The sequence below is a fragment of the Oryx dammah genome, unplaced genomic scaffold, assembly GCF_014754425.2.
Source record: "Oryx dammah isolate SB20612 unplaced genomic scaffold, SCBI_Odam_1.1 HiC_scaffold_10, whole genome shotgun sequence".
Taxonomy (NCBI): domain Eukaryota; kingdom Metazoa; phylum Chordata; class Mammalia; order Artiodactyla; family Bovidae; genus Oryx; species Oryx dammah.
Window position 1 is genome coordinate 70,854,087 of NW_024070194.1, and position 14,992 is coordinate 70,869,078.

Here is a 14,992-nt window from a genome sequence, read left to right on the forward strand (position 1 = left end):
CCTCTCTGGCCCTGAGCAAGCAGGGTCCTTCTGTTGCGGGGCTCAGCTTGTCTCCAGCTATTCGGTTGCCAGCTCTTCTGGGGAATGTCTTGCTATGGAACCTCTCTTCAACCCGTTGCATTTTTCTCTAGGAGAAGAGATGGAAGTTCACCACAGAGGGAAGGGAGAGTATCCTAAGTGGCAGTAATAAGTACTAGTGGCTCTGAGCCAGGGAATGCTACAGCTAGAGGAGACTTGGGGCTTCTCTGGTGGCTCAGTCAGTGAAGAATCCACTTGCAGTGCAGAAGGTGCGGGTTCAGGCCCTGGGTTCAGAAGATCCCCTGGAGAAAGAAACGGCAACCCACTCCAGCATTCTTGGGAAAATCCAGTGGGTGGGGGTGACTGGAGGGCTGCAGTCCATGGGGTCGCAAGAGTTGGACCCGACTTAACGACTAAAACCCCACCCGAGGAGACTTTGACGATCATTTCTTCCTTTTGTGGATTAGCAGGTAGGGAAAGTCAGGTACGGAAGACTTAATTTACTCTGACCTTGGTTCATTCCAGTCCCGTTAGAACTGGGTCTTAATCTGGTTCTCCTCTCTGGTTCAGTACTTTTTGTTCAGCGAGGGGATGTCTCACCAGCTTTTAGTGACTTCTCACTGCTTTTAGGCATCTTTTAGTAAATTCTTTCATTCTTATATATTCATGGAAGGATTTGATCCAAAACAGTCCCAGAGAAAGGACTCAAAGTGGAAGATTACCTTGATGGTAAAGAAACTTGCATTACCTTACTTAAAACACATTTTGTTTTGTTTATGAATAGTCAGAAGAAAGTTGATTTGGTTGCTTCCAGAAACCTCTCCTGCCAGAGCCCTCTGGCTGGAGGGGCAGCTCTGAGGGGAAGGGGGTGTGGAAGAACGTGCAGAACGTCTTCATAGCTAGCTGCAGAGCACCCGGCATCTTAGGACTCTGAGGCGTCTCATCTTCTTGCTTGAGGAACCATCATTCATTGTAGGGATGTCTCAGGAACAAGGTGGGCAGGGAGAGGCTCTGCCACTGATGGTGGGGAGGGGAGGGTCAAGGGTCAATCCCCAGATCAGGAAGATGGCTGCCTTCTTGGTTAACCCTCACCCTCATCTTTAAAACAATTGAGTAACTGGAGCTTACTTAATGAAAAGTATACTATTTTGTACGCATGTAAGTTGGAAGCAAACAGTATCTTGAGTTTCTTCAATGTGAGAATTTCTGTAGTCTCTGCAGCTGTGGGATTTAGTAACAGAATTCCCCATGTTAAGTGAATTTGCAGGTGCAGAATTTATGATGATACGGGGCAAAGAAATCAGGGGGGCTTGGGTTAAGAATATACTTAAGAAATCCCTTACAGATTTGTTTTATATATACTTGGACCAGTGAAGAGAGAATTGAAAATGATGGTTATAGGGACATTTGTACACTTTCAGTTAATCCTGATTGGTGCTGTATTTTTTTTTTTCCAGTTGTCTTCCTGTGTTTATAGGAAATGCAGATGATACTCACATTAAGAGATATTTTCCTCTCTAGGTTCAGTCATACACTCAACATTTCTTGTTTTACGTTTTAAACTTCTCACATGTCTTGTCCTGGTAGTCATGATGGATCTATATATATGTTGTATAATTATGTAGCTCTCCCCATCCCCAGATGAAATGAATAAAGAAACACATTAAATTTAGTACATATGAATAGTTGGCTCTCAAACTCCCCAGCATCTCAAATGTGCCCGCAAAACGTCCCCCAGAGAGGCCCACCTTCTCAGGTCCTCATTTTCCTTTTTCATCAATTCGAAGGGAAGGTTTATTCCTCCCGCTTTCCATATCTGTGGAGGCTTTCTTGCTACAATCTCCACTTACTCTTTGGCTGTTCGTCTTACCTTCTGCTGCTCCTTAAAGATTATTCCTCTCTAGTGGTGTTTTCTGATAGAATCTTGCAGTTTCCATGAAGACGTCGAGATGTGAGCTCACGGGAGCTCAGAGCCACTATGAAGGCATGTTCTGTATCTTGCACAGTGCCTCGTGCGCGTGTGTTTTGTGTGACACTCTCATCTGTTCTCCCCAAAGCAAATCTCCCTCTCTGCCTGTTATGATGTGGGCAGATACCCTCCTTCATCTGATTCCAGGCCCTGAATTACGGTGATGTGGCGCACCTTACCTGTATTTAGAACTTTACACTTTCTTTACACTTTACACAGTGTTTCATCCAACCCTCATAAAATACGATGTGTTGTCACACTTGAGAAAGGGCCTCACCTTTTGAGTGGAGCTAAAGTTGCCCCGCTTCGTACCTTAACCCTAACGCCCTGCAGTGCTCTTCTTTGGTCTGAGACGCGGCGCAGCTGACGGGTTGGATCTGTGTTTTGTCACACAGGTTACTCCGGCCAGGACTTCGACTGGGCAGACTATCACAAACAGCACGGGACCGAGGAGGCACCTCCCTTCTGCTTCAGAAACGTAAGACGCCTGCTGCGTGTTCCTCCTTTTCTCATGTGTGTTCAACTGTGTTACCCACCGTGAGTTGCACACACTGTGTAAGTTACTTCCTGTTTATTGACGGTGGTGGGCTTAGAGTGCCACCCTGCACCGCAGGATCCTGAACTTCGTGCTGGTTTTAAGTCCTTTCCGCTCTTGTACCGGTTAGGGTGACGCTGGGCCTTCATAGCAGGCTGCAGACGAAACATGTCCTAAGTTTCTCTCTCCCCGGTGGATGATCCAGGTTGTTACCGATCAGCAGGTGGTTCTTCTCCTTGTGCTGAGCCTTGGGCTAGGCTTGTACTGGGCCTGGCCATCTGAGTCTAGTGAGCAGACAGGAAGGGGAGAGCCAGGAGAGGAGAACCTTGGTTCTAGACGCTGAGTTTGATACTGACGCACATTACGTATTACTTCTGTCACCTTCCATTGTGCAGCACTAGTCACTCGAGAACTAGTCACTCGGTGGCATGATGCTGCAGAAGTGGGAAGTGTGCCCTGGCCGGGCGACTGGTCCCCCGCCTTGAGCCTGGATTCTGGCAGGAGGAGGACAGATTTTGGTGGACAGCCAGCCACGAGGGCCCCTATTAACTGTGCACCTGGGCCATGTAGGGCTCCCCGGTGGCTCAGTGGTAAAGCGTCTGCTTGCCAACGCCGGAGATGCAGGTTCAGTCCCTAAGTTGGGATGATCCCCTGGAGAAGAAACTGGCAACCCATTCCAGTATTCCTGCCTGGGAAATCCCATGGACAGGAGCCTGGCTGACTGCAGTCCATGGGGTTGCAAAGGAGTCAGCCACAACTGAGCACCTAACCAGCAACAGCAGAGTGTGGCACGTGGGATCGTAGTTCCTAGCCCAGGAATCGAACCTGTGCCCCCTGCACTGGGAGTGTGGTATCTCAACCACGGGATTGCCAGGGAAGTCCATGGAGTGTAATATTGATAAGTTCATGGAGTGGGAGATTCTCTGCTCCTGAGAAATAATGTTAAATTATGTTCCTAAATTTCTTTATTGGATTAAAGTAATAAGATAACTAAATCCAACACCTTTCTGCTGTGCTTACTTTAAGCTACCTATTCAAATAGAGCTTTTTGGCACAGTGACACATGAAATAACTGTGTGTGTTCAAATGTGTGTAGTTGCTTAGTTATAGGAGTTTCTTGTACAAAATAGTTTATAAACTATTCATTGAAACATAGGAACCAAAAAGGGATGTGAATCCTCTCCATCTTGAGAATGAGACACAAAGGTATAGGCTCATAAGTTGAACATGCATTTAGTTATGAAAGTTCATTTTTTGTGCTAAGAACGAAGACTTAGCCCTCCTGTTGGGGACTGTGCCTACTGCAGAGTGTCACGCGCCCACGCCAAAGCCGTGTTTTCCAGCACGTGCTCCTAGAGCTGCTGATTCATTGCTGCCTCAGGATAATTCATCCTCCAGGGACTCGGTTAGCAGCTCTTTCTGTTGGGAAGAGCTGGCTTAATAGAGAGAAGCTCAGTGCTGAGCATAAATCAGAATCAGATTTGGGGAAATTAAGTAGGTTGATGACGAGGTCAGCTTGTGTTCATAAATACAGAAACACATCTGTGGCAGGGCTGGAAATCAGGGCTCCGTACGTGATCCGGCGAACTCCTGCCGGGTGACATCGCCTTTCACGGCGTTGACAGAGCTGTACAGTGGGTGGGGCGGGTGCGTGTGTGGTGGGGGGTATGGAGACAGCTGTGCGGCCAGCCAGCAGAGGACAGCAGCTGGTCAGCCCTGAAGGCGTGTTAGGTCCGTTGGAGTCTTACTGGACTCTGTGCTGTGTTGATATCACTGGTCATGGAATCTGCTGGCCTCATGGCCTTTCGTTTAATTGTGAAAACTCTTCATCACATCTTCCCACCCCTCTGAGGCCGTGCTTTCTTCCAGACGGGAGATCATCCTTCCCCCACTTTTAAGCCGTGGAAAGAAAACCTTCACATCCCCGTCTCATTCTGGATTCGGCAAGTTATTTCTTCCAGGACAATGTGCTTCCCCCAAGGCATCTTTTTATCGGCCCTCTGCCAGCCGTTGTTCAAATAGATCTTTATGGGGAGTTAGGAGCCGTGTTCCCAGGCAGCCTCTGAGCTTTCAGGATTCAGCATACCAAGATGAGATCTGTATTAATGAAAACACTGGCGTTTTAATTAGAAATGCACTTGCTATCAAGGTGCCCCCCCCAACTTTGTGTCTGGTTGTCTGTTTATTTAATCGACAGCGTGGGTATCTGCCTGGTGGCACGTGCGTTGTGTTATTGGGACCTTGCTGGACGATGTTAGCAGGCTACACGTGCTCTTGAATGGCATGCTTATTGTGAATTCATTTTTTAATTGCACATCTTGTGTGTACTAGAGGAGGGGTAATGAGGAAGTGGGTGCGTGGAAGATATTGCCCTGGGGATGTTTAAAAATCTGAGATGGTTCTGAGATGGAGCGACACAGCCAAATACTTACTAGAATAAACTCACAGGTAACAGTTTTGCTATTGGTCCTTTATAAATTACCCTCCTGCAGTGAGCTAAAATGAAAGTAGGTTATACGGTTTTAGCTTTCCCTTATTAAGTAGGATAAAATGCATTTTAACTTACTTAGAGACTTTTCAGGCAGCCTATCAGGTCATGTCATCAAAAAGAAGCTCAATACCTAATAGTCATGAACCTGGAAGGATGATTTGCAGAAAAACGGCCAACCTAGAATTTCTTTATTTCCAGAGAAACATAAAGGAAAGGAGCAAATGGGTTTTGCTCACATTGGATAATTTAATTCTGGTAACATAAAGATTTAATTGCATTTTCAACTTAACTTCCATTAAAAAAAAACATGGAAATATGAATTACCTTGTTTTCCTTCTAGAAGTCACATAAAGATGTAATCGCTCTTACTTACAGGAACCTGTTTATCTCAGTTTATGTATTTCAAATTAGATATATTTATATAATATTGTAACTTCAGATAAAAAAACCAGTAAGTAGTGGGTAATTTGGGGAAATTTTCATGTTTATTTTGAAATATTAGGAGGGAGTGTTGCTTCTAGTATTGGCTGAGTAAGCTCATACTTGATCCTCCTGCAGATAGCAACTATAAATTCTGGATGGAATACCAAACCAGTCACCCGAGAGACGTGGAGAATGAACATAAGCAGGCAGATTCTGTGGGGAGGCAGGTGCCTGGAAGAAAGGCGTGCAGGAGTGGTCATCCCATTTTTTTTTTTAACAGACTTTTGCATTTATCTTATGGCCCCACAATCCTTCTTCCCCTAGAGAAATGAGAGCTTAGTGTTAGAGACTGAATTTTGTCCCCCCAGAATTCATGTGTTACAGTCCTAATTCTCAGCACCTCGAAATGTTGACTGTTTGGAGTGAGAGTATTTAGGGAAGTAACTAGGTAGAGTGAGGTCATGTGGATGGGGCTTTATCCACCATGACGTGTGTCCTTATAAGAAAAGGAGATAAGGACACAGACCCCATACATGGCAGGAAGACCTTGTGAAGACATGGAGAAGATAGCCGTCTTCAAGCCAAGGGAGAGGCCCCAGAAGAAATTCACCTTGCTGACGACTTAATCTTGGATTTCTAGCTTTGAACCATGAGTCAATATTTCTGTTGTTTGAGTTTCTCAGCCAGTGTATTTGCTATGGCAGCCTGAGCATACTAGTGAACTTACATTCACACAAAAACTTGTCCTTGAATGTTCATCGTGGCTTTGTTCACAACTACCAAAGCCTGGAAACCGCTCAGCTGCCCTCCAGCTGGTAGGTGGATAGACAAACCGTGCTTCTTCTGTAGATACCAGTCAGCATGAAGTAGAATGAGGTGCCAGTTCTGTGCCAGCTTGCCTGATTCTCAGATAACACTTTGCTTAGTGAAAAAGGCCAGACTCGCAAGGCTCCCTAGCACAGTAGTCTACTTAGATGCTGTTAGAGGAAAAGTGGAATTACAGTAACAGAAAATAGATCCAGGGGTCCAGGAGTTGGGGGTCCTGGAGGGATTGATCAGCAGAGTCCCAGTGAGAGGCCTCTTTGCAGGTGACCGCCCTGTTTTGTGTCTTGACTGGGATTATGGCTGCATGACTGCATGCGTTCATCTGACAGTCCTGCCTTCCTAGAACATCACGCTGAAAAGAATGAATTTCCCTCTACGGGTATTTTTAAAAGTGAATTTCAAAAGTAAATAAAAATAAACAAAAGGATCAAAGGGAAAATAAGGACCATTTCAGATAAAAGGAAACTGGGAAGTCAGCACCAGCAGACCTACAGTTAGAGGGATGGGATGGGGAGGGAGGTGGGAGGGGGGTTCAGGATGGGGAACACATGTACACTCATGGCGGATTCAAGTCAATGTATGGCAAAACCAATACAATATTGTAAAATAATTAATAAATAAAAAAATAAAACCAACAACAACAACAAAAAACAAACTGGAGGACGGACATCATGCAGAAGGAAGTGATGCCAGGTGGAGACTGCGGTGTCCTTTCCCCCTGAAATGTACCCGGTGTGATATGAGTGAGGAGCGCAGGGAAGAGAAATGATGGGCGTCACAGTGATTCTGGGGTCGAAGGGATGCACACAGAACTGGGAAATGAGAGTGGACTCATCCTCTCGCTTATTCGGGTATTATTAGGCACCTGCTGTGTGCCAAGCAGACGTCTCTTTTCTGGGACCCAAATGAAAAATGTGTGGTTCTTTCCTCATGAGTGATGGGGAAATAAGCGTGTGAACTCACCTGTCTTAGTACGATCTGTGCACTTGCATGTGTGTGCACGTTTGCATGTGCATGGGTGCGTGTGTGTTCATTTCTGCTGCGCCAGCTGACTCCGCTCTCACTGAGCGTTTTCTCGTTGTGGCATCTGCTGGCTCAGTGTCCATTCTCTTTCTTTTCCAGACATCGTTCAGTCGGGGGTTCACGAAGAACATGAAGCTTGAAGCCGTGAACCCCAGGAACCCGGGCGAGCTCTGTGTGGCCTCCGTCATAGCTGTGAAGGGGAGGCTGATGTGGCTCCGCCTGGAAGGTACTCACAGTTCCTGATCGTCTGAATTCGGGGTCCCCCGGGAAGGGGCAGGGGCCGACGGCCGCAGCCCTGCTCAATGCGCCCGCTTTGCTTTGCTCGTGTTTCAGCTGTCTTAAATCATTCAGCATTCATAAATAAGTGAAACAAATCAAATGTAAATTCATTCAGAGGCTCTCGTCTTGACTAATAGTTTCATGAAATTAGATGCTGGTGCGAAATTATGTTTGGAACACAGTGGTCTTTTTACATCTCTGATTATACAAGCTAATGTCACAATTAAATTAATATGAGTCACTAAAACTGGTATTTGAGGTCTTGGTTGTTAACGGGACAGAATTAATATATATTTGCATTTTAATGTGAATCATACCCTTTACTGTGGTTTTTTTTCACAGATGTTTAGTTTTTCCTTAAAATAGTAACTGGACATGACTATCTCCCCAAATATATAATAAACAGAATGTAAGCCTGTTTGTTAAGTGATGTTTAAACCAGCAGTCCCCAGTCTTTTTGGCACCAGGGACTGGTTTCATGGAAGACAGTTTCTCCATGAACTGGGGGTGTGATGGTTGCAGGATGATTCGAGTGCTTTACATTTATTGTGCGCTTTATTTCTGTTACTATATCGGCTTTACTGAAGATCATCCCAGAGGTTGGGGGCCCCTGGTTTAAACTGTTCTTCATCGCTTCATTTTATTTATAATCATCCAGATAATTCACAGAACAGTACACTTCATAAGCAGAAGTTTGATTAGCTTGTGGACTTAAAAGACTATATTTTTCAGATGTTATATTTTCAGTGAGGAAGAACTAAAATGCATTTATTTGATCGTTAAGGTTTTGTCATCTTCCGGGGATTTAAAATTCTTTGGGTCTTCTGTTTGTTTTTCAGTTTCATAGCATTTCAGATGTATATGGGAAAGGAATAAGGTGTTAGAGATGAGTCATCCAATCATGTTAGCTTTCCTAGTTTAGGTTTTAAATTTTATGACATGGTCAACCACCATAGGCCTAGAAAGTTTGGAAGGTTATAGAACTGGTGCCAGTATCTTTATCCTCTTTCCTCATTAAACAAGTCTTAAAAAAACACTGTGTTCTTTGACAGGCCTATTATCTAATAACTATTATAGTCCAGGAGATTGGAAGGGGCAGAGAACAGTGATTCTAGCTGAAAATCCTAATTCCCAGAAAATAGCTTAAAACATAACCATGGTTCGGGATTTCAAAATCAATCTAAAATAAAAGGAAATTCTGAAAAAAGTGGTTGCTTTTAGTAGATTTACACTTCTACTAGAATTTTGAGTAGAATGGCCTCTAGTTGGAATTCGCCCAAATGTGGACACAGGTGTCATGGTGGTATTTCAGCAGTTACTGAAGTAGGATGTAAACTTATTTTCATTACTGCCTGTAAGGTTGAATCAACAACTGTTGGAAAAACAAGATCCCTTCAGTGATTTTTGAATCCCTAGAGCTTGTTACCTAACACCATACTAAGCCTAATACCAGGAGAGATTAGAGTCTTGTTTGCGCAGTTAAATTTGACCCCCGCCCAAAAAAAAGGTAAAGTTCAAAGTCCATGTTCCCTCATCATTATTTAGCACATCATGGTTAGAATTCTTTGGCAGTCATAATTTATTTAGCAGTTTGTACTTCCAGAGTGCTTTACAGCTAACAGACAGCAGTTAAGAGTGTCCTGATTTTTATAGATGGAGAAACTAGCTGAGGCATTAAGATGTGCCTGTGGTTTGGTTTCATCCCTCTTAACATTTTTCTTGCTTAATTCAACAGACCCTACAACTTCCCAATTCTTAAAAAGAATGATGAGCAGCCTCTAGTGTGCATTTAATGTTTTGACGGTCTTTCCTCATTATTGATGTTTTTCTTTGGATATCCACTTCTGGTTTTATAGCAAAGAAATGTAAATCAGCTCATGGCAGCTCTTGTTCTTACTTTCTTGAGTGCTTTCATTGGGATTAATGAAAATTAGTTAGCTTTAGGAAGCAGGTCGGAAAATTGATTGTCCATTTTTCCAGACCTTACATATTACAAAAAAAAAAAATCTGTTGAGTATTGTTTACCTGGTGTTATTGATCAAAATTATGCCGTTGCCTCATCAAGTCAATTTAAAATTCATTCAGTCTCTTGATCTTTTGGTTTTTTTTTATTTTTTGGTTCTGTTTTGATTTTTTATCCCTTTCTGGATATTGACCTTTGAAAGTGACAACAATCTTAATGGCACTTTATTTCTCATTCATCTCAGATTTTTCTGTGTGTATTGTTTTCTTTCCTCAGTCCTAGAGACAAAATATTAGAGATTCACTCTTCTTACTTTAGTGCAGTTAAATTATTGCTATGATCATGGTGATTCTTATTATAGACAGTTTATGTGACAATTTATTATGTACTTCATACCAATTTATCATTTTCATGTATTGATTTGAAATATTTTCAACACATAGCTAATTCACTAAGTTTAGGTAATTAAAACGATCATTTAAATTTAGTGTTTGACTCCCCTTAAAGTCAGGTACTTCTTTAAGTGTCTCTACAGGAGCTAATGTTGGAGAGGAAAAGAAGAATCAAACCCATAAGATGAGTGTAATATTATTTGGGCTTCATATTTGGGAAGAATGTCAGGTTTTCAAAAACTGCTGACAGTGAACCAGGGCAATTGCTGATGATGGGAGAGGATGTTTGAGTTTGGGAGAGGATGTTGTGACGCTTTCTCTTGTATTAATATCTGCTGTCAGTTAGCGTCTCTGTGATTAGCAGCATTTATTCATGTTCTGGGCTTCCCTGGTGGCTCAGTAGTAAAGAATCCACCTACCAGTGCAGAAGACTCAGGTTCCATCCCTGGGTTGGGAAGATCCCCTGGAGGAGAAGGTGGCAATCCACTCCAGTATTCTTGCCTGAAAAATTCCACGGGTGGGCTGCAGTCCATGGGGTCGCAAAAGAGTGGGACACAACTTAGCGACTAAACAACGGCGATTCATGTTCCATGCATTTACATTCAGTTATAATGTCTCTTGTCATAGCCCCACACACCAGCTCACAAGCGGTTATATCTGCTTCTCACTGTCCAAGTCACGTTGTATTTATTGGCCATCATTTTCTCATGGGACATGTAGGGTGTGGTGTTCTCAGAGTGCGTTAATTTTCTCGAAGAAGGTTGACACCTTTGGATTGCCTTTCTTGGTCTTTCTTATTCCCATTATTACACTGTTTTCCTCCCCTTTCGAAGAGGTGTGGTATTGCATGTATTTTTGGTTGTCGGGTGAATGTTAGGTGTTTCAGCCTTTTAGCTTAGGTAGAAAATACCTTTTATGTTACAAAAGGACCACGACCTGCAGGCTTTATTTCCACTGGGTTATTTCGCTCTTTCATTGTTGCCACTACAGGAATTTGTGTGGAGAGCTTTAGAACATGAGTAACAAAACCTGGTTTTGAAATTGGGAGCCCTGTTAGAAGTGAAAGAAAGTTCTGGGTTGGCATTTTTGCACTTTGAACATGGGGAGGGAATGGCGGCCCACCCAGTGTTTGTCACCTGGGGGTTTCCCTTCAGGTTTGTTAAAAACAAGCATACAGAGAACAAAAAGACACAAAGATGACCCAGAAGTCATCAGGTCTGTGGAGAAGTACCAGACTGCTTAATTCGAACCATCAACTTAGGTTGTTACTTGTAGTATCTCATAGTCTTTTCTCTTTGCTGCCCTCTGAAACAAAATCTGGAGAGAATAAAACTTCTCCACAGTCAATACTAGAAAAACATACTGTAAACATTTCAGCCTCAGTCTGCTCTGTGTATCACTTTGGATGGGACCTTTTTGAAAACCTGCATCCTTTACCGTGAACCTCACATCCTCACTGACCAGCTCTGAACACACGGGGCCTGGCCCGGACGTGGTCCCTGATTCCACAGGTGACATCCAATGCAAGCAAAACCTGTCTTTGCCAATTTTCACAGAGCACAATACTTGTATGAGAGTTCACGCGCACTTTGCTTGCTAAAGTCTTGTTGAATGGATACGAGGAATAAATAAAAGCTGTGTCCCTGAGCGAGAAAGCGATTTAAGATATGAGCAACCCCTTAAGAACTGCTTTTTGCTAATCGAGTGTTGAGATAGTGAGATATTCTCTACTCATCAGCTGAAATTCAAAATCTCCTTGCTTGGTTTTTGCCGTGTGCCTGGCTCAGTTCCGGTAAACCTCCTTCCACATCATAATTCGTGGGAGTCCTAGGCAAGTACCAGTTCCCAGGGCTGCTCCACTGCCACCCCTTCTGACCCTGGGAGCAGGGTCTTGGAATCTGCATTTCATATCAAACCCTCCCCCCCCCCTCCCCGCCAAATGATTCCTCTGCATGGGGAGTTTGTCAGGGCCTCTCGGACCTCAAATGTGCCAAGAAACTCAGGCAAGATTAACCTCTGAAGAGGTGGAAGAAAACTGCCCTTTTAGCCTTTCTGTATTATGATCAAGTCAGGTGGTTGATAAGCATTTTGCAGAGACTTGCAAAAATGAGACAAGGGAAAGTACAAATGTGAAAGTAATTATGTTTCCCACCAGTGTGGGTGGATTTTAAATCTTTGAAAAGGGTTATGGGCTGCTGGAGCCATTTGGGGAGAGGCTGCTTTAGCAGATGGTTGGGTGTGTGCATATGTATGTGTGTGTGTATGTGTGTATATAGATATATGTATATATACATATATATGGGGGGGTGTGTGTATGTATGTATATAAGAGTGTATATATATGTATATGGGTGTGTATTTAAGTATATATATATGGGTATGTATGTATAGGTATGTGTGTATATATATCAGTTCAGTTTAGTCCCTCAGTCATGTCCGACTCTTTGCGACCCCATGGACTGGAGCACACCAGCTTCCCTGTCCATCACCAACTCCGGGAGCTCGCGCAAACTCATGTCAGTTATGCCATCCAACCACCTCATCCTCTGTCGTCCCCTTCTCATCCTGCCTTCAGTCTTTCCCAGCATCAGGGTCTTTTCCAATGAGTCACTTCTTCACATCAGGTGGCCAAAGTATTGGTGTTTCAATTTCAGCATCAGGCCTTCCAATGAATATTCAGGATTGATTTCCTTTAGGAAATCAATTAAAAATCCTTTAATTAGATCTCCTTGCAGTCCAAGGGACTCTCAAGAGTCTTCTCAACACCCCAGTTCAAAGCATCAATTTGGTGCTCAGCTTTCTTTATAGTCCAACTCTCACATCCATACATGACCACTAGAAAAACCATAGCTTTGACTAGATGGACCTTTGTTGGCAAAGTAATATCTCTGCTTTTTAATATGCTGTCTAGGTTGGTCATAGCTTTTCTTCCAAGGAGTAAGCGTCGTTTAATTTAATGGCTGCAATCTCCATCTGCTGTGATTTTGGAGCCCAAGAAAACAAAATCTGTCACTGTTTCCATTGTTTCCCCATCTATTTGCCATGAAGTGATGGGACTGGATGCCATGATCTTTGTTTTTTGAATGTTGAGTTTTAAGCCAACTTTTTCACTCTCCTCTTTTACTTTCATCAAGAGGCTCTTAAGTTCCTCTTCACTTTCTGCCATAAGGGTGGTGTTATCTGCATATCTGAGGTGATTGATATTTCTCCCAGCAATCTTAATTCCAGCTTGTGTTTCTTCCAGTCCAGCGTTTCTCATGATGTACTCTGCATAGAAGTTAAATAAGCAGGGTGACAACATACAGCCTTGACGTACTCCTTTTCCAATTTGGAACCAGTCTGTGGTTCCATGTCCAGTTCTAACTGTTGCTTCCTGACCTGCACACAGATTTGTCAGGTGGTCTGGTATTCCCATCTCTTGAAGAATTTTCCAGTTTGTTGTGATCCACACAGTCAAACGCTTCAGCATAATAAAGCAGAAGTAGATGTTTTTCTGGATCTCTTTTGCTTTTTCTGTGATCCAGTGGATGTTGGCAATTTGATCTCTGGTTCCTTAGCATTTTCTAAATCCAGCTTGAACATCTGGAAGTGCACAGTTCATGTACTGTTGAAGCCTGGCTTGGAGAATTTTGAGCATTACTTTGCTTGCATGTGAAATGAATGCAAGTGTGCGGTAGTTTGAGCATTCTTTCGCATTGCCTTTCTTGTGATTGGAATGAAAACTGACCTTTTTCCAGTTCTGTGGCCACTGCTGAGTCTTCCAAATTTGCTGACATATTGAGTTCAACACTTTCAAAGCATCATCTTTCAGGATTTGAAATTTCTCAACTGGAATTCCCTGACCTCCACTAGCTTTGTTCGTAGCAATGCTTCCTAAGGCCCACGTGACTTCACATTTTAGGATGTCTGACTCTAGGTGAGTGAGTACACCATCGTGGTTATCTCGGTCATGAAGATTTTTTTTGTATAGTTCTTCTGTGTATTCTTGCCACCTCTTCTTAATATCTTCTGCTTCTTTTAGGACCATTTCTGTCCTTTATTGAGCACGTCTTTGTATGAAATGATCCCCTGGTATCTCTAATTTTCTTGAAGAGATCTCTAGTCTTTCCCATTCTATTGTTTTCCTCTATTTCTTTGCACTGATCACTGAGGAAGGCTTTCTTATCTCTCCTTGCTATTCTTTGGAACTCTGCATTCAGATGGGTATATCTTTCCTTTTCTCCTTTACCTTTAGCTTCTCCTTTTTCCTCAGCTGTTTGCAAGTCCTCCCCAGACAACGATTTTGCTTGTTTGCATTTCTTTTTCTTGGGATGGTCTTGATCACTGCATTCTGTACAGTGTCACAAACATTCGTCCACAGTTCTTCAGGCGCTCTGCCCATCAGATATAATCCCTTGAATCTGTTTCTTACTTCCACTGTATAATCATGAGGGATTTGATTTAGGTCATACCTGAATGGTCTAGCGGTTTTCCCTACTTTCTTCAATTTAAGTCTGAATTTGGCAGTGAGGATTTCATGATCTGAGCCCCAGGCAGCTCCTGGTCTTCTTTTGCTGACTGTATAGAGCTTCTCCATCTTTGGCTGCAAAGAATATAAGCAATCTGATTTCACTATTGACCATCTGGTGATGTCCATGGGTAAGAGTCTTCTCTTGTGTTGTTGGAAGAAAGTGTTTGGTATGACCAGTGCATTCTCTTGGCCAAACTCTGTTAGCCTTTGCCCTGCTTCATTCTGTACTCCAAGGCCAAATTTGCCTGTTACTCCAGGTATCCCTTGACCTCCTACTTTTGTATTCCAGTCCCCTATGATGGAAAGGACATCTTTTTTGGTTGTTAGTTCCAGAAGATCTTGTAGGTCTTCATATCTATATAGATATAGATATAGATATAGATGGGTGTGTGTGTATATATATATATATATATGGTGTGTAAATATATGTATGAGTGTGTATATATATGCATGTATATTATGACTTGGTATATATATGTGTATGTGTACATATGGGTCTGTATGTATATGTGTGTATATATGGCTGTATCTATATGTATGTGTATGTATGGGTCGATATATATAT

General features: G+C 43.0%; 1 protein-coding gene across 1 annotated transcript in view; it reads left to right on the forward strand.

Annotated features, from left to right (window-relative positions):
- SFMBT2 (Scm like with four mbt domains 2) overlaps positions 1–14,992 on the forward strand; it is a 176,632-nt gene that overhangs the window by 121,439 nt on the left and 40,201 nt on the right. The window contains exons 10-11 of the mRNA XM_040248245.1: positions 2,383–2,465; positions 7,384–7,510. Of these exons, the coding sequence (XP_040104179.1) occupies positions 2,383–2,465; positions 7,384–7,510 (210 nt within the window). The remainder of the gene's footprint in view (positions 1–2,382; positions 2,466–7,383; positions 7,511–14,992) is intronic.